Source organism: Bombyx mandarina, chromosome 15, assembly GCF_030267445.1.
Source record: "Bombyx mandarina strain Sakado chromosome 15, ASM3026744v2".
Lineage (NCBI taxonomy): Eukaryota > Metazoa > Arthropoda > Insecta > Lepidoptera > Bombycidae > Bombyx > Bombyx mandarina.
In genome coordinates, this window is record NC_143221.1 from 3,886,845 (window position 1) to 3,910,166 (window position 23,322).

Here is a 23,322-nt window from a genome sequence, read left to right on the forward strand (position 1 = left end):
TGTATTATATGTTTATTAAAATAAAACTTCAATGTGTTGCTTGTTATTTCGGACAAAGAAACGACATTTAAAGTTTATTTATAATCTAGTTAGAAATTATTTTTCATAAAATTTTATACAATGACATAATATTTATCTGTCAAGGCTTCTCCACTTTACAGCACATGCGCGGACGTTCCGGCACATGTCGACAGCGCATGCGTGACATAATTAAAATTAAAGAAAGGAATAACTTTCTTTACATATATAATAACAAATATACACCACACTGTGGATGCTGTTGCTCACCATGAGATAGTACCAGAAGTAGTACTGGTAGCATAAACAATAAGTAGTTACGAGCTGTTTGAAAGGGATGTTGTGATTGAATAGGAATAATATGTATTATGCTTAAAAAAGAGACGCGAAATATGAAGCCTCAGTTGCATCTGACACTGAATAACCAACTTTTTTAGCAAATTGTATGTTTGCTTTGTAGAACAAGTAGGTCGAATGATGATGCTTGGGCAGGCTTAAAATATATTCCATAATCATTAGATAGTATTGAAGGTTCAACCAAAGAGTTCATTTATGAAAGGTCATAGGGATACAGTAAAAGCTCTAAGAGAGCAAAGTCCCTTAATGAATTAATTTAGGATCAAAAAATATTATTATAATAACAGTACACACACACCCCAACTAAAAAGACTCATGAAAACATTTAATTTTAAAAGGATTTCAATCAGCAAAATGTTGCCATTACAAAAAAATAATTTAAACATTTAATCTAATTTAAATAATACTGTAGTTGCCCATGGAGAGCAAACAGCGTCTCAAGTCTTGGACACAATCATAGTATGACTTGTATGGTGGTGCTAATGTTGCATCATATAGCTTCAGTACTTCTGTGAACTTCTTTACTGCTTCACCATATTTGCCTTCATCCATAGCTGCTCGACCGAGGCGATAGAGCATTTCTGTATCCTGTTAGGAAAAAAAGGTTTTACATAGTACTGATAGCATAAACAGTAAGTAGTTATGATTGAACTGTTTAAAAAGGGATGTTGAGATTGATTAGGATAATATTATGCCTAAAAAACAAGTTCTAATTATACAATTAAATAAACACACAGTTAACTTAAATGTTATATTGACAGATTTATTCAAGAAATTATTGATGCATCATGGCCGATGATGAGAATGGTAAGTTTTTATTTTATTACATAGATGAATGAGGAAGGGTGGTTCTATGTGTTTACCAGAACTTATAGACATCTGCACATGAAAACTGGAATAATGGAGCACATGAAATAAACAAAGTGGAGGTAGCCAGCTATTAGTGTGGGCTTGAGTTTTTGAATTTCTAAGTAAATATAAAAATAAATAGTACTGCCATCCCTTAGATGAATATGCACTTGGTGAAATGCTATACCTAAGGATTAATGTCGCAATATGTTGCAGCCACCATTTAGTGCTAGACAACATAAAATGTATTTTATGAAAAGTATAATTTAATATTTAAAACAGCTTCCAATTAGGAAAGTAGACCTAAAGTTTCTCATCTTGATGGACATCTGCATTACAATCAAGTTGTGTTAAGCTATGCACCTTTTTTGGAATGGTTTGCAGTGTGCAATATAACAGCTTTCACACACATTGTAAATAGGGATAAACAACAGCAACCAAGAACCTCCTCCGTATTTGAAGTTGGTTTTTTATTTATTTTTATTTGCTTAGATGAGTGGACGAGCTCACAGCCCATCTGGTGTTAAGTGGTTACTGGAGCCCACAGACATCTACAGCGTAAATGTGCCAACCACCTTGAGATATAAGTTCTACCATTCAGACCGAAACGCATTACTGCTTCACGGCAGAAATAGTGGTACCTACCCGTGCGGACTCACAAGAGGTCCTACCGCCAGTAATTAAGCAAGTTATAATTTTGCGGGTTTACTTATTATTACATGTTGTTATTCCTTCACCGTGGAAGTCAATCGTTAACATTTGTTGAGTATGTATTGGTTAAAGCTAATATATAAAATTTCAGTTGTTGAAGAAGAGGCAGAAACACCTGCAGCTACAGAAAGTGAGTCAGCGATAACCCCTACTGAACTGGACAAACCATTGGCTCCACCTAAATATGAAGTGCGCCCTTCTTTGGGCGAAAAGTATGTAACCATTACTAAAATAATCTATACCAATTACTAAATGAAACAAGAAAATTAGAATGAATCCATAAATAAAAATTTAATAATTTCACCTTATAATCGCCATTGAAATTAATATTTTTTTTAATTTCTCAAAAGAGACGCGATGCATATTATTTACAGTACATTTTTTAAATACGCTTTTATTAGCTTTTATAATACATTTTACAATGAAATAATTTTTTCTTACACTATTTTTAATTCAAATTTATTTATAATTAATTCAAATCTATAAAAGCGTATTTTTTTTACTTTTTTTTTAAACCATTATTTATTTTGCGTACCTACTCCTAGTAACTTCAAGGGATTAGCTTCGCCGAACGCGTAGGCGAACTCATGGAGCTCAGCCTAGGCGACTTTGCTAATCTACCCTAGTAAGAGCTTACGGTGCCATAATTAAAACGACTTTTACGAATTTACTGGTGGTAGGACGTCTTGTGAGTCCGCCCGGGTAGGTACCACCATCCTGTTTCTTCCGTGAAGCAGTAATGCGTTTCGGTTCGAAGGGTGGGGCAGCCGTTATACTGTAAAAACTGAGACCTTAGAACATCCTAGTCTTAAGATAGGTGGCGGCATTTACATTGTAGATATGTATGTTCTCTGGTAACTGCTTAAAAGGAATAAAAAATAAAAGTTTTCATTAATTTTGATGTTTCGAATGCTATACAGTTTTTGATGATAACTGACTACCGAGCTATTATTCGATTTAATTTTGCGCTGACTATCGTCTTAAATTTCTTTCTATTCATTTTTTCTTTTTATGAAATTTAAATAAAAACCTGAAATTACGAACAATAACCGAGAGATTAAACGGTTAATGCAGTTTTAAAATTTAGACTCGCGAAAACTAAATGGAGCATTAGTCGTCCGATCCTCCTGATCCATTAACGGTGCTTTTAGGTACCATAAGCATCGCTCACCGCCCCCGCCGAACCCGTTGCGACGTAGGGCTCCACGAGTGAATTAACACATAGACACAGCCCACTGAGTTTCTCGCCGGATCTTCTCAGTGGGTCGCGTTTTCGATCCGGTGGTAGATTCTGCGAAGCACTGCTCTTGCTAGGGCCAGTGTTAGCAAATCTCCCGGCTTGAGCCCCGAGAGCTCGGCTACACGTCAAGGAGAAGCTGAAATAGCCTCTCAAGGCTATCAGCATAAGTAGGAAAAGAACACTATATACGGTTTCATCTAATTTAATGGTTATCAGATTTCAGTCTCAAAATGTTCGCGAGATCATCGTAACGACAATGCAGGAACAGTTGATGGGTAGAAAGTATAGGTCGGACCAAGCGCCGCGATGGACAGAGGAAATCGCTAACAGAGTTCGACAAAGAGTTCAGGACTTGGATATGAAAAGGTAATAAGTACATGGACTATAGCTACTGGCTACTGCTATCTATGTTTATTAAAGATCATTTTAGCTCAAATTCTAATTTATTGTAATGTATCATATACAAATCACAATAAATTTGTTCTTATGAGTATGCGGGGTCTATGATCTTTCTGAGCATTCTCGCTTTGCTTTACATTGCGGCTTCTTCAAATTTGTTCATAATAGTATGAGGGGTCTATGATATTTCTGAGCGTTCTAGCTTTATGATATTTCTGGGCGCTCTAGTTTGCTTTAGATTGCAGTTTCTTTTAATACGAACTTTGTAATGGATATTATTGCCGACGCTCACTTGGAACACGATTTAGGTCTTAGCGCTATTGTAATAAGGTTCAACGTATCAGACATAAAACTTATTTTCAACTGTGTAATTGAATAATCTTATATAGAATTGAATAATCTTATATATATTATATGAAATAGTATTTATGGGTGGATCGCTGTATTGGTTCTCTTATATCCTGAATTTTGTTATATTAATTTCCGTTCCCAGGTACAAAATTTTGGTACAATGTATCATGATAGAAATGAAAGGCGCCGGGGTGAAATGCGCACAGCGCTGCATGTGGGATCCGGAAACGGATGACTATGTCGGCGATTTATTCAGAAATGAAACTATATATTGTTACACTGTTGCGTACGGCATATATATGTATTAAATGGATTAAAAAAAAAAGAAAATTATATTATAAATCGAGCGATGAATAGCTATTTGGTTTAAGCGAAATTTTTGCAACTTTACAGGAGAGCCATTTATAGTTTAATTTGGAAAAAATATCATAACAAAAAACTTCAGCTATTTATTTGAACTAGAGGTCCCACAGTAATCGAAGTTCAACTATAATTAATTGGAATTGTAAGTTTGTACACTATTATGATTGTATTTTATACTTCTATAATCACAAATTTCGCCAAGGCTACACTATAAAAAAAATATTAATAAAGACAAATAATATTTAATCTATTCTCAATTTGACCACAGACGTCAAGAACAAAAGTTTCACAATAAATAAATAGTATGCACGCGTGTGTGCGTCAAATACATGGTATGTAGTGTGTATAATGTTTTCTTTATTGATTTAATGTATCTTTTATGCATTATTAAAAAAAAAAAATTAGCATTGTGCACTTCTTCTCTATATTCTCTATAAGTGTGGAAATTTTCATACTCCTCCGTCCGCGCAATTTTCGTAAAAAGGGATTCAAAGTTTTTGCTTCACGTATTAATATATAGATAGATGGAGTAAGCTTAATTGAAGTTCAATTTAAAATATCGAACTGTTGATGCTAATACCAAAGAAAACGGGTCTTTAATTACAAAGATAAATGTCGCTTAAACCAAATAGCCTTTCACTCCTCGATATATTGAAGAAATCACGATAAATTTGACAATTTATCATAGCTAATAAACGCAGCTATGTTTTGCTGTAGTTTTTTTGATATTAATAATATATAATGATATTTCTGTGTTTAAATCGGATATGGTTAACGATTTTAGAGGTTTCAATAATTGTTTTGTCAAAACCTTGATTGTGTTTTTAAAATATAAGTAGCCTAAGCTATTTTTCATAACATTGAGTTATTTGCTAGCAAAAGTACCGATAAAAACGGAGCAGCCGGAATAAACAGACCATACAAGAAGATATACTTTTTTTTAAAGTACGATTTATGTTATACCTGTTATATTGACAATAAAACAGACACTTTTTTTCATAAAAATAAGAAGAAAAAGAAATAAGAATATAGGTAAATAAAAATAAGGCTTGACTTAAAGGTCTTAGTTACCAGGTCATAAAATCCCTTAAAATAATTAGTATCAAAAAAACTAAAGCATTCAAAACTATGGAGGGTAGAACTAATTCTATCCTCCATGTTCGAAACGTCGGAAATAATGCAATGACAATAAAAACGCGGGAGATTAAAACGTAAGTATTATTAATTATGTCCACGACTCGCCAAAGCCGGAGCAAATACATACTGTATCATTTTACTTGATGGTAAACGGTAATATCAATCGCAAAGGTCATGATTACTTCGAGAACGATACACTAAAACTCATGGTCCGCGATAAGATTTAATTTACATACGTTATGGCATCTGGCCAGTACTCGAATATCAATTTAAGGATGAATCATAAACAAACAATAGTAATTTAAAAAATATATGTGAGATCAATAATAATAATTGGCGAATAGAAACCGGCTTAACCAAAACTATTACCGTCACAACTATGGGTACCTATTAGATCTTATAATTATTTTTCAGATTCTCACTAAGATTTTCATGTTTATATGAATTTATGGAAACTCGCTAAATAGTTAGCCGTGAAAGTTTAATCTAAATATATTTATAGAGTTAAATTTTCTATGGAAAATTTTGATAACTTTCATAGATTAGTGCTGTAGGATACCTTCTAGATTCTAGTCTACTTTACTATTAAATTCAATCGGGGTATCTGTGTCGGACTATAGTTATGGTAAGGAAACCTTGTTCGATACCAGATTTTTTTCCAACCTACCAATAACATCGTACGAACGAAAACTGATGACAGTGTTAGTAATTTGATAGGTATACTGGCTAAACGCATACCTTACATGAGTTCGAAGTTTCATATTGTGTTAATATTAATAATCATAGCGAATGCTTCAAATGATTTTATATAAATCTGAAGCACACTGCGAGATTCTGTAAAGAGCAACGCTCTTGGATACGGCTAAATGAGTCGACTATTATCAAAGCCGGCAATGTGACTTTTGGACAATTATTGGTAAATCAGAAAAACGAATTATTGACTTTGTATTCCATTGGCAGTCACAAAACTATTCTGAACGACATCTTAGATAATTAACAGGTTAAGTATTAACCTTTATTTAATGCAGGTTTTGAACCGTATTCTTTGAAGGAGACGATTATATTCAAATCAATCTGTATTGACATATCAATAACATTTTTTTGTCCAAATGCACAGATTGCCACCTTTGATAATAGACGACTCAAATGAAATCTTTATTATTTATTAAATTAATATTTTGACTATTCATTAATTTTTACTCATTTATTGAACATCATTCGAACACTGCCGCGTCACGGAAATTGTATTAAACTTTCAAAATATGTTTGTTGATCTATTTAGAGTTCATTATTAAAAGTTTTGTTCTTTGTATAGAGTTGTTTGCTTTGTAATTTTCGAGAAGACACCATTTCCATATATTATACCGGACAAACTTTGAACTGGTGCTAATTTTAGTAAGATTTTCGATTTCTGGTTCTGAATATCACTTAAATTACGCGACAGTTTCAGAAAATTGTTGTGGGTTACAATTTTTAATTTAATGCTGGCAAGAAATACCACATTTAAAATGATTAATTCACTAAGATCGTACCTAATAAACATTAGATATTTTGAACTTATTTTTGAATAATTGCTGAAATAACATATATCCTGATGTTTTATTCACTGGTAGTTTTAAGATGGAAATCGCCTTTTTTTTTCAAATAAAAAGCTAGTTAACTAAAATTTCCCCTTAATCTGTTTCAATTATTTATTGGCTAGTGACCCTAATGGCTGAGAATTGTTACCCGAATTAAAATGCTTAGAGTCTCTTATCGCCGTATGCAGATTCGTGCGGGCAGTCAGAGAACGACACAAAATATTCAATGTCGAAGTCAGTAAGCATTTGGTTGCCGTTTCTAAAATCTTAAGCTGCTTTTAAACTACCCTATACTATAGTGCCGTATAGTATAGCAGCCTATACTTAGCCAATAATATATAGTACAGTACAGTGTGAACGTGTCCATAACAATGTATGGTGTGCGATAATGTTGTGCTATGAGCTATATGCTATTATATTATATCGTAGTCTGAAAGCGGCTTAAAACAAGAGAAGTCCTACTGTAACGGAACCCGGATTCCTGGTCGCAGTAAATATCCATATTTGGTATTGTATTTAGTGTGTCAGTATATACTTTCTGTGTGCTTAGTGCGAGTTTTTTAACGTTCTCGATAGCGTAAAAGTTAACCCAATTTTGTATGCAGTTGGAACAGCGCCCCTAGCGGCAAACGTTGGCAAACGATCCCATTCCATACAAATATGAGCTAACTTTTACGCTATCGAGAACGTTAAAAAACTCGCACTAAGCACACAGGTCGTGTTGTGTTTATGTTAACAAACATGTATGTATGTGTGTGAGCAAACGTGAGTAGTTCATTTAAGACAAATACCTGGAGCGATTTTAGTCCCTTCAGTATGTTGGTGTACTGCTGGCATAAACCACACTGGATCATGAATTCGGTGCAGTCGTACGGAACAGCCACCACGTTCGGGCAAGGATTGTCGGAATCGCACCTAAACGTGAAAATTGCACAATTAATAATGAATGAAAATGTCATGTTATCTATATGTTTACTATACTTGAAACCTTAGAACTTGTATCTCAAGGTGGGTGGCGCATTTACGTTGTGGATGTCTATGGGCTCCAGTAACCACTTAACCCCAGGTGGACTGTGAGCTTGTCCACCCATCTAAGTAATAAAAAAAAAGTCGAAAAAATTCCACTGCCGGACGTACGGTATTCAGCAAGGTTTGCCACAACGATTGGCTACGGCGACATTCATCAGGTTGCTACGATTATGAATTCGATTAGTCCTAGGGTGATTTTTCTGGTAATTCGAAAATCTAACACATGTTTATGTATGTTATGTAACACATGAAGAGTGAGTCACTTCCAAAATATTGATTTGGTGCAACGTCTGAATCATTAATTAAATAGCCATTAAATATTATGTGATTAAAAATAAAAGTTGTGTTTTCCAACGTGAACTCTGCTCACCTTTTGAGGAAATATACTCAAATAAAATATTGTTATAAAATATTATATGTAAATAAACAGTTATCCTTACTTGAATCTCATGTAATTCTCGGTCATATCATCGTACAAAGGCCAGTTTTCCTTGCACGGTATGCATTCGCAGTCAAACCAGTACCGGTCTTTGAGTTCCATTTGTCTCTTCTCCTTGGGCACGGTCGTGAATATTGGACCGTAGTTTTCGCAGACTTCCTCACCTTTTTTGATATTTTTGACGGCACGAACTACGATGTGTGAGCCATAGAAATATCTGTCGAAAAATTATGGACTTAAGGTAACTTATACAAGACCACATTGCGCTTTCCTTAGGTAATCTCCATCTCTAATCTATAAGGTTACGTGGATATAATATTTAAAGTTTACAACATTTTAAAATTTTTTTTTTTTAATATTACATAACAGAACTAACAACAAAAGTCAATAAGAAATGTAAATCGAAGTTAAGTTATTATGTACCTTACAACGCCTGGTTCACAGGAGTGATTGAATAGGGCGAGTGTCGGGAAAACGGCTCCGGCTAAAAACACTGATTTTCCGTCATGTTTTATAATATTCTTATCAACTTTCGGCTTAGGTACTTGAAGTTCAAACACTTCGTGCGCATTGAATTGTAGAACCTGAAGATTCCTCAACAAGTAGCCACCTATCAATTCTACGTCACCTTGGTATTTTTCGTTAACTGCCATTGAATTCAGTTCCACTATTTCTATCGGCTTCGTTCTTGGTTTTCCGTCAAAATAACCGGTCAATTCTAAGACCTTGATCAGGAATACTACCATCTCTGTTCTGTGCAAAAAGTCTTGCTTGCATCTTTTTTCTTCGTGCGTTGTTAAATTGTAAATGTTTCTGTAGTCTTCTGTCTTGTATGCACCCAACTGGGGCTTCAAATCATTGCTGATGCTCAAAAAGTAATCCTTTTTGTTTTGCGTGATCATTCTCAAAGCGATTTGGCATGTGATGGAACATCCAGATTTCCAAATCAATGGAAGTATTTGACATTCGTAACCGTGATATGATTTTAAAGCGGTTTCTAGGCATTTGTCACTGCAGAATATTACGTTCGGACACTTGGGACACGGTAGTGATATAGGGCACCTAAAAATTGAAGGATTATTTTTTATTTCAAATTGTATGCTGTTCAATAAAAAGTGTGTAACCTGTTAAGATTTGCGAAAATAAATTGGATTGATGGCTGGCTACATTCATATATTTTTCTAGTAATCGTTTTACTACGAGTATCAAGAAGTTCACATTCAACTTTTTTGTGCCTAAATGATCTAGTGACCTTCTACGTGACCTACAATATCAAGGGTGCTCCTGAATAGACATGTAAAATGACCGAGTAAAATTTTCTATGCCATTGGATTATCATGATTTCCCAAGTTGCCTTCAAACAGGAATATTGACATGATTGCTTCATGTTCAAATATTCCATATTAAAATATACCTAATAATTTATATATACTCGTATAAGTAATATTCTCACTTAAGGAAGCAATTTTGACAATGTGTCTTCGAGAATTCAGCCAAAAGAACTCCACTGTGCGCTTTCTCAATAAGCAAAACTTCTCCAGCACTGATATCCCTTGTTGCAGTAGCGTATCTTCCTTTAACGTCGTCAGTATCTATTGTTATCGCTTCAGAAGCCGCCGGGAACTTGGTATTATGCTTTCCTGCTAATTTCGGTTTTGGAGGAATCTTATTTAAAGGTTCTGGATCGCTTGGATTCCCAGCGAGAACTAGTCCCTTGTTCAAAATTTCCAACATTATCTTAGCATCTGTCCGCATTTTGGTTCTTTTCTCCTTTTCAAGTTTTGTTGCCTCATCTAAAGCACTTATAGTGTCTCTAAAAGAAATGAATAAATGTAGCAATGATAAATAAAATTATCAAATATTTTATGTCTATAGTTTAGATGACTTACTGGAATGCAACAATTGATTCCCGGTTCCTTTTCAACGCCAACAAACTACGAGCTTTTCTTTCGTAAACTTTGTATCTGAGATGTCGAGGATATCCGAGGGACAAACATTTCTTTATATCGGCTAGGGCTTCCTCGTATTGCTGCAAATGGTTCAGAGCTGCCGATCGATTGGCGAAAACAATTGATAACTCCTCCGCTGTTGGCGCAACATGTGTGATTTAACGACTGTGTGGCGGTTTACAAATTCAAGTACAAATGAGGTCAAACTTTAAGATGGGTTTATTAATTGCTATCGACGTCTGATGGGCATATGGCCAACCTCATTTCACAGAATTCACAATACCAGATATAACAAAATCGTCACTAGTTTAACTTGCATAAGCAGGCGCTAAGGATAGTTGAACTATTGTTGTGGTGCCATGCAAAAATGGCAATGAAGTCCACCCTGATGGCGGGTGATACGATTTTTGTTTACCTACCCTACCTATTCGCTGGTAGCCTACGGGGCTATTCCAGCTTCGTGTGGACGGAAAGGTGAGCTCACGAAGTCAACCTAAGAAGAAGAATTACCTAACATTACCTCTAGCAAGAGCAGTGCTCCGAAAAATTTACCTCCGGATCGGAATCGCGACCCACTGAGAAAAGCCGATGAGAAACTTAGTAGACTGTTTGTGGGGATGATGTGATGATAAAAAATTCTTAAAGCAATCTTCATAGAATATACGGTGCAAATCACATTGAGATTCAAAGTCCAAAGACCCTCTATAAATGAAAATCATTTAAAAACGTAACGAGTTTTCACGAATGTTCAGGGTCACATCTGCTGATGTGGGCGATTAAGAAGTTCGCTTGTACTTGTATTGCACTGTACGTGCAATTCAAACGAGGAAAAAAACATTTCCAGGTACGCATGACTTGTGTTTTATCTTAAGTAAATTTAAATTTATTTAAAATTACCATAATTTAATGCAAGTTCAAAAACCTTTTTGTTTGTTTTCGTTTTAAATTAGAAGGAAGTTGTCCCAAAGTATCTTGTATTATTCATTTTGGTAGCATTTGTTTTGGTAGCAAGCTTCTAGAAGAAAGCGTGCTAAAGAGGTCTGTTAGGTCTCTGCCCTCCTGCTGATTTCGGACCCAAAGTATTCATGCATTCCGACTTGAACGGTAGAACCATAATTGTTATACCGACAATGAAACTGAGACTTCGACCTAAAGTTCTCAAAGAGAAAAGACTAGATGTCCACAAATGACAACAAAAAATATGTTTATTTTATTATGGTGTCTTTAAATTTAATGATAATATTATTTGAGGAAAACTTTAAGCACTTTGAAAAGTTCCACGATAATGTAATTTATACTCACTTTCCTTTTCTGGCATATGCATCATACTTTGACTGTAAAATACCAAAGCCTTCACCCAATCACCCTTTTGGACCCATTGGTTCCCCGCATCCTTTAATTGTAGAGCTTTGCTTAAACATTTGTTTACAGGAAACTCGCCACCCGCTTTACATTTCACAACATCATCGGTGATATCGTACTTTTTTATAATCGGGAGACTGCACAGATACGAAACGCGCTTAGAGTTCGATTCTAAATTGGCGAAATTGTTTTTTGTGACTTCGTCTAATTCGTTGTTGATCGATTCGTGGAACTTCTTAAAGAAACCTTCGTTTTCTTCGGTCATTTTTAAATTTAATGAATACACATGTGCAGCGTGTAATCGAAGGAAATTATAGGTTAGCCAGCACAAGAAAGACGGTGCGCGCGAGAGACTGCTCCAATACTCTATTTATAAATTTAGAATGTTATGCTGTACGTCACATCAGACCGAACATTTTGTGCGTTGGGCCAAATTATATTGGAAATTAAATTTGATATAACTTTTGCTGAATTAAATTTAATAAAAATCTACAGAGAGTGTTGTAAGCAATTATTTTTCGCCACCTACCATCAGAGCAGAGTCCATTAATTTTTTCTATAATATTTTTTATTTTTATGAATGAGTGATTACCTACTGGTGGCCCAGAGGCCTTTCCAGTTTCACTAGAACAGGTGGGATTTGGTAACAGCCGCCCGAGTGCCTCCGAAGGAGACCTCACAACTCAAAAACAGCTGCTTCGCGAATAAATCTACTACCGGATCGGAATTGCGACCCGCTGAGAAGATCTGGCGAGAAACTCAGCGGGCTGATGCATGAGTTAGATTGTACATAGAACTCTTTGTCGAGTTCGACGTGTATTTTGGAGTAAATTTCACATAGCTTCCGTATCTTCAAGGCGTGTTCTTCAAATGTGGTCTTAAAAATCGTTGCCCTAGCATCGTTCATGTCCGCGAGCGAAGGTGACCACTCACTATCAGGTCGTCTCCCTTAGTGTCAGTAAAAAATACATTTTATCGTAAACACGATGAATCATGCAATAAAGCAACTGTGTTAGTTCCACTATCATTGACCTTAGTTGGTATGTTCTGGAAAGATTCAATAGAATAAAGAAAAAAAAACAGGCAAAGCTCGTGAAATCGGTACTTGTTAAACTTTTTGTTCCATCGTGATAGAGAGGCAAAACGAAATTCGTGAATTTAACTTTGCCGCTCTGTGGATCTGTTGCAGCAAAGACCGAAGATTAACGTAAACTAATACATAGTAACGTCATTGAATTTGAGGATTCAAAATCAAATGTTTTTTTTTTATTTTTTTATTTTTTTATTGCTTAGATGTGTGGACGAGCTCACAGCCCACCTGGAGCTAAGTGGTTACTGGAGCCCATAGATATCTACAACGTAAATGCGCCACACACCTTGAGATATCGTTCTAAGGTCTCAATATAGTCACAACGGCTGCCCCACCCTTCAAACCGAAACGCATTACTGCTTCACGGCAGAAATAGGCTCACAAGAGGTCCTACCACCAGTAAAGATTATTTTAATGCATGATTCGTTAAATGATTTCATAATCTAACGCATTATAGCGATTGTAGCCAGAACAAATTTCGTTAAATATCTAACCTTATTTATTTCAAGAATTTGATGATTTTTTATTAAGTACTCCTGTTTGAGCTGTAAGTACCTATATTATCTCTCAGTAAGTCAGTGATGATCTTTATATAGGTAAATACTTATTATGTTACATATGTTGTGTATGTTTACAAAATTCATAGCCAACGTTACAGAGTAGACGCGTAAATAAATCGTTAACACGCTGAGCACTCGTGGACACAAATTTAACTCTATATGTAGCCTTGAGTACCTGTGACTTCTTGCTTGAGAGGCATGCCTCTATGACATATGACAGATATCGTAAAACGAGTCAGGACTTATAATACACTAGCTGTACCCATCCGCTTCGCTGGGCATTTAAAATTAACAATATTATTTCTCACCCCCACAAAGATTCCCATCATGAACACCCCCGCAACTGGTGCAGGGAGTCCAACACTCATATAAATATTAGCCTATCCATTAAGTACATGTATTTTCTACATGGGTACCAAGTTTCAAGTCAATCGGATGCATGGTTCAGTAGTTATAACGGAACATCCGTAAAAACCACTGTAGATTTATATATTAGTATAGATTACACATACTTTTAGATTGCTATCGCTTTATAGCTTACAGATACATATATCAAAGACAATAAGTTGCTAGCCATTTAAAAGTTAGGCGAGTCGAATCGATTCGTCACAGAGTCTTGTCCACTAAGATCCCTATTCCGAGAACCGCTAATGATTTCCAAGATACGGAGCTTTGTCGCCAAACAAATTTTCGACCATGACCAAGTTCTGAGTACAGGGAAACCGTTCATGTATAAAATAAATATACATTTTACTGACAGACGAAATAAAGGCAATTAATTAATCAGCTGAGTCTTTTTTCTTTTGATGTAATAACAATCTGCATTGTTTGGCAGCTGAGTTATATAGAAAAGGTTGGTTTTCCCGTACCCTAACAAAAAATTCTAAGAAATATTTGTCGAACGCTTTTTTATTCTCCATGTTTTCTAGACCACACTAACATTAAAATATTGGAATGTGAGTGAGGATCACATTCATCAAACATCTAAGGACGTTTGCTGGGAATGAATGGAATGCAATGCGAGCGAACTAAACATTTTACGATAAAGTTTTTTAATGCTAGGTATGATTAAAATTTTTATATACTTAACTATCAGCTCATACTAATTCTAAAATTCAAGAATCGAAATTACTTGATAACAATAAAAACGTAGGACAAACCACATAATTATCTACTCACGTCAGAGTTGGAATTGGAATCTTAAAGATTTTTCTAGAATCTGACGCAGATAATAAACTATCTTCATGTACATCGTCTTCCGAGAAACGTGGAAATGTTTAAGGCGGTTTAGATCGTTATTGTTGTTCATTATGTTATTAAATGAATAATTGCCATATAATCATTTCAGTTGTGATGCAAGTGGACTATTATTCTTGGAGTTTGTATTTCAATTAGCAATAAAATTAATTTTCTGGTTTTGTTCGTCTCGATTTTTATGTTGTTTTATTCCATATTTTTTGCTACAAGATAAACATCACTTTCTTCACATTTATTATTGTAGTATGCATTAGTTGAAGCATTTGTGTAGTTAGAATTTTTTAGTAGGTAGGTAATTCAAATTTAAAATGTATTCCATTAGTTTTTAAAAATACTTTAAATGTGTATATGTATCTATTGAAAAACGCATAGCCCAAAATGAGAAATTTACCTTTGATTGCTGTCTAAAAATTTTATTTTTAATCCACCAGCCTGTTTATTCATTTTTAAATTATCGGTTAAGTACCAGTACAAGATTTATAAGAAGCATGTCTTTTTTTTTTATGATTGAAGAATTATTGGTAGTCCGGAGGCTTTTCCAGTTTCACCAGAACAGGTGGGCGACCAAAGGCTCAGCCAGGAGGGGTGAGATTTGCTAACAGCTACCCGAGCGCCTCCGAAGAAGACCTAACAACTCAAGAGCAGCTGCTTCGCGAATGAATCTACTACCGGATCGAATTCGCGACCCGCTGAGAAGATCCAGCGAGAAACTCAGCGGGCTTATGCATGGGTTAGGTTGCATGTCGAACCCTTTGCCGAGTTCGACGTGTACGGTTACAACGGGGTCCTTAAGCCTGCTCAAAGAAGCAAGTCACCTTTTAAGAATGTATCTTTTCACAAGCGGTTAGGGATTTTCAATCATTGCATTGGGCTCCATACCTTTTGTTTTTCTTTTTTTATTGCTTAGGTTTGTGGACGAGCTCACGGGCCACCTGGTGTTAAGCGTCTACCGGAGCCCGTAGACATCTACAACGTAAATGCCGCCACCTATCTTGAGATTTAAGTTCTAAGGCCTCTGAATAGTTAAAACGGCTGCCCCATCTTTCAAACCGAAACGCATTACTGTTTCACGGCAGAAATAGGCAGGAAAAGCTATTTTTTTTTTTTTTTTTTTTTTATTGCCTTTGTAGGCAGACGGGCATACGGCCCACCTGATGGTGAGTGGTTACCGTCGCCCATGGACTTCAGCAATGCCAGGGGCAGAGCCAAGCCCCTGCCTACCGCTTAATACTCTCCACAAGCCTCGTTTGAAGAAGGACATGTCATAGCGCTCGGGAAACACCGTGGAGGGGAGCTCATTCCATAGCCGGATGGTACGTGGCAAAAAAGATCTCTGGAAACGCACTGTGGATGACCGCAGTGGCTCCAGGTAGTATGGATGAACTCTATTCCGGTGGCGGGCGGTGCGATGGTAAAAAACGAGATGCTGGTATCATCTCGAAAAATTCCTCAGAGCACTCCCCATGGAACATACGGTATAAAATACAGAGGGAACCGAAGTTCCTCCGCAGACCCAGAGGCTCCAAACGATCCGAGAGAATGGGATTATCGATAATCCGAACGGCCCTCCTCTGTATGGAGTCAAATGGAAGAAGCCGGTATTTGGGAGCCCCGGCCCAGAGATGGGAGCAGTACTCCATGCGAGGCCGGACTTGTGCTTTATAAAGCAAGTCTTTGTCCAGGCGTGAAGTACCGCTTCGCTCGTCCCGGTTTATAACATAATTGAGCCTTCCTAAAAATGATAAAACCACATGTATATTTAGGTAAGTTACACCTTAAGGAATCCTTGCAGATCCATTAACACAATTATTAAACGCCTGTAGCTCTAGAATTAAGAGCAGGTATAGGGGTTCTGGTAACCGTTATTATTTTTCTGGCCGGGGGCCGAACATCCTATGAGGTTCTTTCGTAAACTTTGTATCTGAGATGCCGAGGATATCCGAGGGACAAACATTTCTTTATATCGGCTAGGGCTTCCTCGTATTACTACAAATGGTTCAGAGCTGCCGATCGATTGGCGAAAACAATTGACAACTCTTCCGCTGTTGGCGCAACATGTGTGATTTAACAACCGTGTGGCGGTTTACAAATTCAAGTACAAATAAGGTCAAAATTTTTATTTATTAATTGCTATCGACGTCTGATGGGCATATGGCCAACCTCATTTCACAGAATTCACAATACTAGATACCAAAAAATCGCCACTAGCTTAACTTGCATAAGCAGCCTACTTACCAGCCAGCATACTTTAGGTTTTTATTGACTTCAGTAAAGGCTCGTAAAGGTGAAATAAAAAAAAATGGATAAGAATACTGAAGTATACCACGTCGCATCTCTAATCATAATATTGTGTCTATGATTTTCTTTGACCATCAAGCATCAGATGAGTTCATGATAAGTAAGATTTGATCATGATTTCTGCTCAATTCGAGTTTTAACTAAATAGTGATAAGACTGAAAACTGCATAGCTAGCTTTCGATATTCGCGCCTCGCATTGTACTGCTATAAACAAGTGGTCCGTAAGAGATTCTTGTCCGAAAATATAGTCAATTACGCGTTTACGAGGGACAGTGAAAAGTACCGCTGTTCGTTAGCTCAGTAAAATAAAGGTTTTGTTCTTGAGGTTTTATTGTTAAGTGGACTGTATATAAAGTTTTAATGCAATATTAGCCGCGAGTCGCGCGTGCGATTCTATATCGTTCCAGTAGTGTTCTGTGTCGCTGTGTCGTCGATGCCGTGGTGGTGGTTGGACCCCCCCGCAGACCTCGTAGTCCCCGCTCGTATGTGAAGTACTGGCGCAGACAACCGCAAACAATTCGTTTCAACGATTTCTATGATTTGTTTAACAGCCGTTGAAACTCCATAAATCAGTGGTTAAAAGAGAATTAAAATAATTGTCTTTTAATGGTCGGCTGTAACCCAATGACATCGCGGCCGATACCGTCGCTCAAATTGAAACATCCTAGAAATGATTAAATAGTTATCTCATTATGAGCTTTCGCGGAATTCATTCTTCTAAAATAGTTTGACCTGCTTCGATAAGTGTTAGGTACAGAAATTCTAGAATCTAGTCAGAAGACGACGGTCAAAGCAACTTTCTTATTTAGTAGATGTATAGACTTGTTTGATTATCGCGACGATTTTGAGCGCTTTTACATGTTCTTCTCCAAACGAAGTTTGAGGGCAGTCTGCTGATGTTGCCCGGGTGGTGCTGCTGGTGTTCCGGAATACCACGCTGCGTAAAAACCAGCCTGTCGGAAGACTATACACCACCTTTTTTTCCCTAACTAGTCACTGGTAGCCTAAGAGGCCATTTCAGCTATGCCCGGACCGGTAGAACAACAGAAGGTCAGTCAAACGCACGATTAACTGGTACAAAATTTATTACAGGAGCCCATATAGACATCAAAACATTATTGCAGCCATCCAGCTCGAGACATGAGATCCAAGTTTCAATTGTTTTTGTACAGCGCCTGATCCATCTTTCAAAATATTGTATAAAATTTGTTCGTGAACGCGAGTTAGGAACGTATTCATAACTTGGTAATTTTTTTTCCTACCTAAGTTGATAGCCTTGAGAGGCTATTTTAGCGTAGCCTTAACTAGTAGGTGAGATCACGGGGCTCAAACCGGAGTGCTGCTAACAGTGGCCCTAGCAAGATCAGTGCTTCGCAGAATCTACTTCCGGATCGGAATCGCGACCCACTGAGAAGATTCGGCGAGAAACTCAGCGGGCTGTGTCTATGGGTTAGTTCGCTCGTCGAAATCTTCGAAATCGAGTTTGACGAGGATGATGACCGGTGCTTGAGGGGTCTAAAAGCACCGAGAGTGAATCCGGGGGATCCGACAAGACATGTTTCGGGTGACGGCGGCTTTACGTTGCCGTAGCCCATACACCACCAAGCGGGTTAGTCTTCAGTCGTCTCATAGTACGTCCGACGACGACAACGACATCCCAATCTCGTGGTGCGAGCGCGCTAGTAATGGTAGCGTGCGGCGCTGCCTTAACCCCTTCAGGTCGTCCCGTGACCATCACCGGGAGGCGACTTGCTCCTCATAGAGACGCAAAGACTCCGAGTTAGGGTTTTTTATCGGAATTATTAGCCAAGACGACCACCTACGAGATGGACCGACGACCTGGTAAGAACCGCAGGGTCACGTTGGATGCAAGTGATCACTTGGAGAGGCCTATGTTCAGCAGTGGACAGTGGACAGGCTGAGATGATGAGGGTGAGTAGCCAAGAACAAGCACCTAGACTAGAAAATAAAATAATGCCTTCACCAAAAATACTGACCGTCCGATTTCGAACTCAACTTCCCTTACCGCAATCAAATCAAGTCTTTTGTGTTGTGGAAAAATAAAAACACAGCTTCTAATGCAGAATAAAATAATAATAATAATAAATAGTTGTGCTATAACTATTTATTATATATATCTATCGTTATTATAACTAATATTATAATAAATAGTTATAGCACAACTATTTATTTTACATTCCACCTAAGCAAAAGCATTTAATCCCTTCCCGTATCTACTAACGTCGCCATTATTAATGTACCTGAGTGAAATATTAATCTCCTATAAATACTAGTACCCACGTAACTGCATGTCATGCGCATGATAAATTATGTTGATAAAGTAATTATTTGATATCACTTCGCATTAAGTAATATTGTAATAACGAACTAGACTAGAATAAACTATTTTTTCTTATTTATTGCTTAGTTGGGTGGACGAGCTCACAGCCCATCTGGTGTTGAGTGATTACTGAAGCCCATAGACATCTACAACGTAAATGCCACCACCTATCTTGAGAAATAAGTTCTAAGGGCTTAGTATAGTTACAATGGCTGCCCCGCCCTTCAAACCGAAACGCATTCACGGCAGAAATAGCCGGGGTGGTGGTACCTACCCGTGCGAATTCACAAGAGGTCCTACCACCAGTAAAAACTTATTTTGATAGTGCTTAAGAGTAAATAGTAAAGAAACAGTTAGGTTAGAATTACCTATCCACCACACGTTAAGCGGTTAGTGGAGTCAGTACAATGAGAATCCCGAATACACGAGGTCAATGTCACAACACTACATTAGAATAATAGTTTTATTGCCCGTAAAATTGTAAAGTGTTCGTAATTTGTAGCACAAATAAATAGAAGGCAAGTATAGATAGTATTTTAACATGTCTTTCATGTCGTGTACCAAAGAATGTGATTCTGGTTTTAACAATTATAATTCTTAACAGCCACTAGTTACTCGACCTTTTAGCCGATCTTAGTTGTTCTAATAATATTTTAAAAAGTCTTTAATCGCGACTATATACTAAGACTGGAATGAATGAATTTTTTGGAGGAACCTAAGAAGCAAATCCCGTTATTTTGTTCCAGTTTTCTGCATTTGTACACTTGATAAAATACTAAACGGCTAAATCAGTCACATTACAGTACATGGGATCCCGAAGGAACGTTAAATACAGAAAATAAATTGACTAGATGACCTTTCATGTTCCAATCAAAAGGTTTACTAGGTTTGTGATATTCTCATTCTATTTTTTTATTTAAAATAAATTTATGATGCGAAAATGCTGTCAAGCGTCATCATATTTCATTTGCTGATAATTGTTATTAATAATACATATTGTTCAGGTCTGTGACTTTGGTTAAAAGATAATTATGTTGTCGATGCTATTGGATTGTTTTTTTTTTAATTTACTGTAGTATGCTTGAATTCTTAATAGTACAGAAACCTCGGAAGAAATCAACGCTATTTAATCAGAAATCAATTAGTAATTCTTAATTGATTATATCAGTATTAGACTTAAATACGTTTAAATTTTAATTTCACGAATCATTCATTATACGGAGTGATGTTTGCAGAATCTGTAGAATGAATTTCCGATTACTTCCGAGCAGTTTTTTTTAATGAATGAACCACTTCTGGTTTTAAATGTTTACCGGAAGCTATATACATAGGTCACTGCTTGGATGTCGCTGCCAATTGATGGATGAAAATAAATAATAGTTAAAAAAAACAAAAAAAAACGCTTTTATAGGAAACCCCACGTTTTTTTTACAATAAAATCATTTTTTCTTACACTATTTTTAATTAAAATTTATTAAAAAAAAAATTTTATTTTTTAGTTGGATTTTCTATAAAAGCGTATTTTTTTAGTTTTTTTAAACTATTATTTATTTTTCATTTTTTAGTTGAATTTCAATGTTTCCATTTTTTTTTAAATACTGAATTGTCATCGGTCCTTAATAAGTATGCCAAATTTCGAGTTAACCCAACGTTTTGAAGGGGGTCAAAATCATGTTCAAAGATTCCGTTACATACTAACATTCATACGTCTGAAGCTAATAAAAGTGTATTAAAAATAAAAAAATAAACAAAGCAGTTGTACTGGACATCCTCTGTACTGCGCATGACTCCTTCGCTCCATTGATTTGATGATAATAGCAATACCGATGTTCAAACTACTCCCTATCATCACATACGAACTTTGGTTGTATTTCAAAATTATAATTCGACTAGCTGTACCCGTCCGCTTCGCTGGACATTTAAAATTAACATTATTATTTCTCAGCCCCACAAAGATTCTCATCATTAACGCCCCCGCAACTGGTGTAAGGAGTCCAACACTCATATAAATATTAGTCTATCCATTAAGTACATGTATTTTCTACATGGATACCAAGTTTCAAGTCAATCGGATGCATGGTTCAGTAGTTATAAGGGAACATCCGTAAAAACCACTGTAGATTTATATATTAGTATAGATACTCGGTTCTGTATTAAATGCAATAAGAATTCTGTATTGTCAACTTCCTTCCATTTATCATAACTAAAGCTAGTGACAATTCATCTTGCATGCCGAAGGTTGCTACGGAGGCGCGCAGAAACGTGCTGCATGTGAATATGGCCTACTGTAATTTGTATGCGAGCCTAACTCTCCATTAGTCGAAATGATCACTTGTTAACATTAAACAGTTGGTCAGCGCTACTATTATACTATTCATGTTTGGAACGATGTTCCTTATCGCACGTTTTGTTTGCAGGCTGAGGAACTAGACCGAAAAAAGTGTCACAATCAAAAATGACCCCAAAAACCGATTTTTTTTCAGTGATTTTTAGGCGATTTCTGATCTACAACGAGTAAAATAAAAAACTGAAACGTTTCAACAAAAATATTTATCTGCTATTAAATTTAAATTTTCATGACTTCGTGCAAGACGCCTTAAAAAGGCATTTACTTGTTGAAGATAAAAAAATTAGCATCTTATCATGACATTTTAGATAAAATACATTTGAAACAAGAGTCTAATTTTAATACATCTTGTAGGTTTTTTTTTGCATGTCGCTTACTACAGCAGCAAATGGTTGGTTATTGACATGGTTATATGTCCATGAACATTGTTTATGCCCCGCGCAGAATCGTGCAGCTATTTATCAGGAAATACTCTCCAGGATTATCGTTTCTGGAAAAACTCTACCGACCTACTATAATATTAATCTTCATATCACATACATACGTTCATGGTCGTGATCATGACAAAATTATTTGAATTCCTGGCGCATCTCCTGCTTTCCGTATACATTGACAGTTCGATTTTTCCTTCATCTAATTATTTATACATACCTGGTTAGATTAGTACACTTACGATTCGATTACTTGACCAATACGTGTTTTTTTAATTTTTTTATTGCTTAGTTCGATGGACAAGCTCACAGCCCATGGTGTTAAGTGGTTACTGGAGTCCATAGACATCTACAACGTAAATGCCGCCACCCACCTTGAGATATAAGTTCTAAGGTCTCAAGTATAGTTACAACGGCTACCCCACCCTTCAAACTGAAACGCATTGCTGCTTTACGGCAGAAATAGTCAGGGTGGTGGTACCTACCCGCGCGGACTCGCAAGAGGTCATACCGCCAGTAATTATGCAAATTATAATTTTGCGGGTATGATTTTTGTTCGTTCAATAAATATATCGAAATATATCGTGTTCAATAAAATATATCGAATTGAATTTTTATAAAGTCAATTTTTTTTCAAGTAGATGTGTAAAAAGCGTCGAAAAGAAAGTACGACGCGAGAAGCAAAGGAATTACACGAGATAAACCAACCGATTAGTATTACTTCACTAACAAAAATTCTAAGTTAGTTTTCTAAGCTATGTAAATGAGGCAGGAAGACTCGTGACTAACTTGACATTAAGTAGCTACAACGCTCCAGTTGTAATTTTGTAGGATTTACTAAAACAGTCTTGAAAACAAAAAGAATGGCTGATCCTTTTATTTTTTATTGCATGGATGGGTGGACGTGCTCACAGCTGATGTTAAGTGCTTACCGGAGCCCACAGACATCTATAACGTAAGTGCCACCGCCCGCCTTGACATATAAGTTTTAAGGCTTCAGTATAGTTACAACGACTGCCCCATCCTTCAAACCAAAACGCATTACTGCTTCACGGCAGAAATAGGCAGGGTGGTGGTACCCACCCGCGCGGACTCACAAGAGGTCCTACCACCAGTAATTACGCAAATTATAATTTTGCGGGTTTCATTTTTATTACACGATGTTATTCCTTCACCGTGGAAATAAATCGTGAACATTTGTTGAGTACGTATT

General features: G+C 36.5%; 2 protein-coding genes and 1 long non-coding RNA gene across 5 annotated transcripts in view; 1 reads left to right on the forward strand and 2 right to left on the reverse strand.

Moving 5' to 3' along the window:
* Positions 1 to 6,735, forward strand: part of LOC114245471 (dynein light chain Tctex-type protein 2B) — a 42,428-nt gene extending 35,693 nt beyond the window's left edge. For 2 of the 3 annotated variants that reach the window (XM_028177648.2, XM_028177649.2), the window contains exons 2-5: positions 1,137 to 1,182; positions 2,027 to 2,147; positions 3,392 to 3,541; positions 4,068 to 6,735. In XM_028177648.2, the coding sequence (XP_028033449.1) occupies positions 1,164 to 1,182; positions 2,027 to 2,147; positions 3,392 to 3,541; positions 4,068 to 4,233 (456 nt within the window). In that variant the 5' untranslated portion in view covers positions 1,137 to 1,163 and the 3' untranslated portion in view covers positions 4,234 to 6,735. Of the gene's footprint in view, positions 1 to 1,135; positions 1,183 to 2,026; positions 2,148 to 3,391; positions 3,542 to 4,067 lie in introns of all 3 variants that reach the window. The other variant, XM_089732888.1, reaches the window with a different exon arrangement.
* Smyd4-3 (SET and MYND domain containing, class 4, member 3) lies at positions 37 to 12,880 on the reverse strand. The gene is made up of 7 exons (XM_028177646.2): positions 11,725 to 12,880; positions 10,363 to 10,558; positions 9,927 to 10,286; positions 8,897 to 9,535; positions 8,475 to 8,690; positions 7,797 to 7,920; positions 37 to 963 (listed from the first exon to the last, which is right to left on the reverse strand). The coding sequence occupies exons 1-7, from the start codon at positions 12,047 to 12,049 to the stop codon at positions 772 to 774; spliced, it is 2,052 nt and encodes a 683-aa protein (XP_028033447.2). The 5' UTR covers positions 12,050 to 12,880; the 3' UTR covers positions 37 to 771.
* Positions 12,881 to 17,302: 4,422 nt separating this feature from the next.
* Positions 17,303 to 20,725, reverse strand: LOC149501419 (uncharacterized). The gene is made up of 2 exons (XR_016324185.1): positions 18,988 to 20,725; positions 17,303 to 17,654 (listed from the first exon to the last, which is right to left on the reverse strand). It is a non-coding gene; the product is annotated as an uncharacterized LOC149501419 (long non-coding RNA).
* Between the last annotated feature and the right edge of the window lie 2,597 nt (positions 20,726 to 23,322).

What these genes read in the sequence shown, in the direction of transcription:
- Smyd4-3 (XM_028177646.2), bottom strand. Translation starts at nt 12,049, where the DNA reads ATGACCGAAGAAAACGAAGGTTTCTTTAAGAAGTTCCACGAATCGATC. An exon ending in GAATCAATTGTTGCATTCCA is followed by an intron (nt 10,287 to 10,362) that starts GTAAGTCATCTA and finishes CATTTCTTTTAG; the next exon opens with AGACACTATAAGTGCTTTAG. An exon ending in TGTGAACCAGGCGTTGTAAG is followed by an intron (nt 8,691 to 8,896) that starts GTACATAATAAC and finishes ATTTTTCGACAG; the next exon opens with ATATTTCTATGGCTCACACA.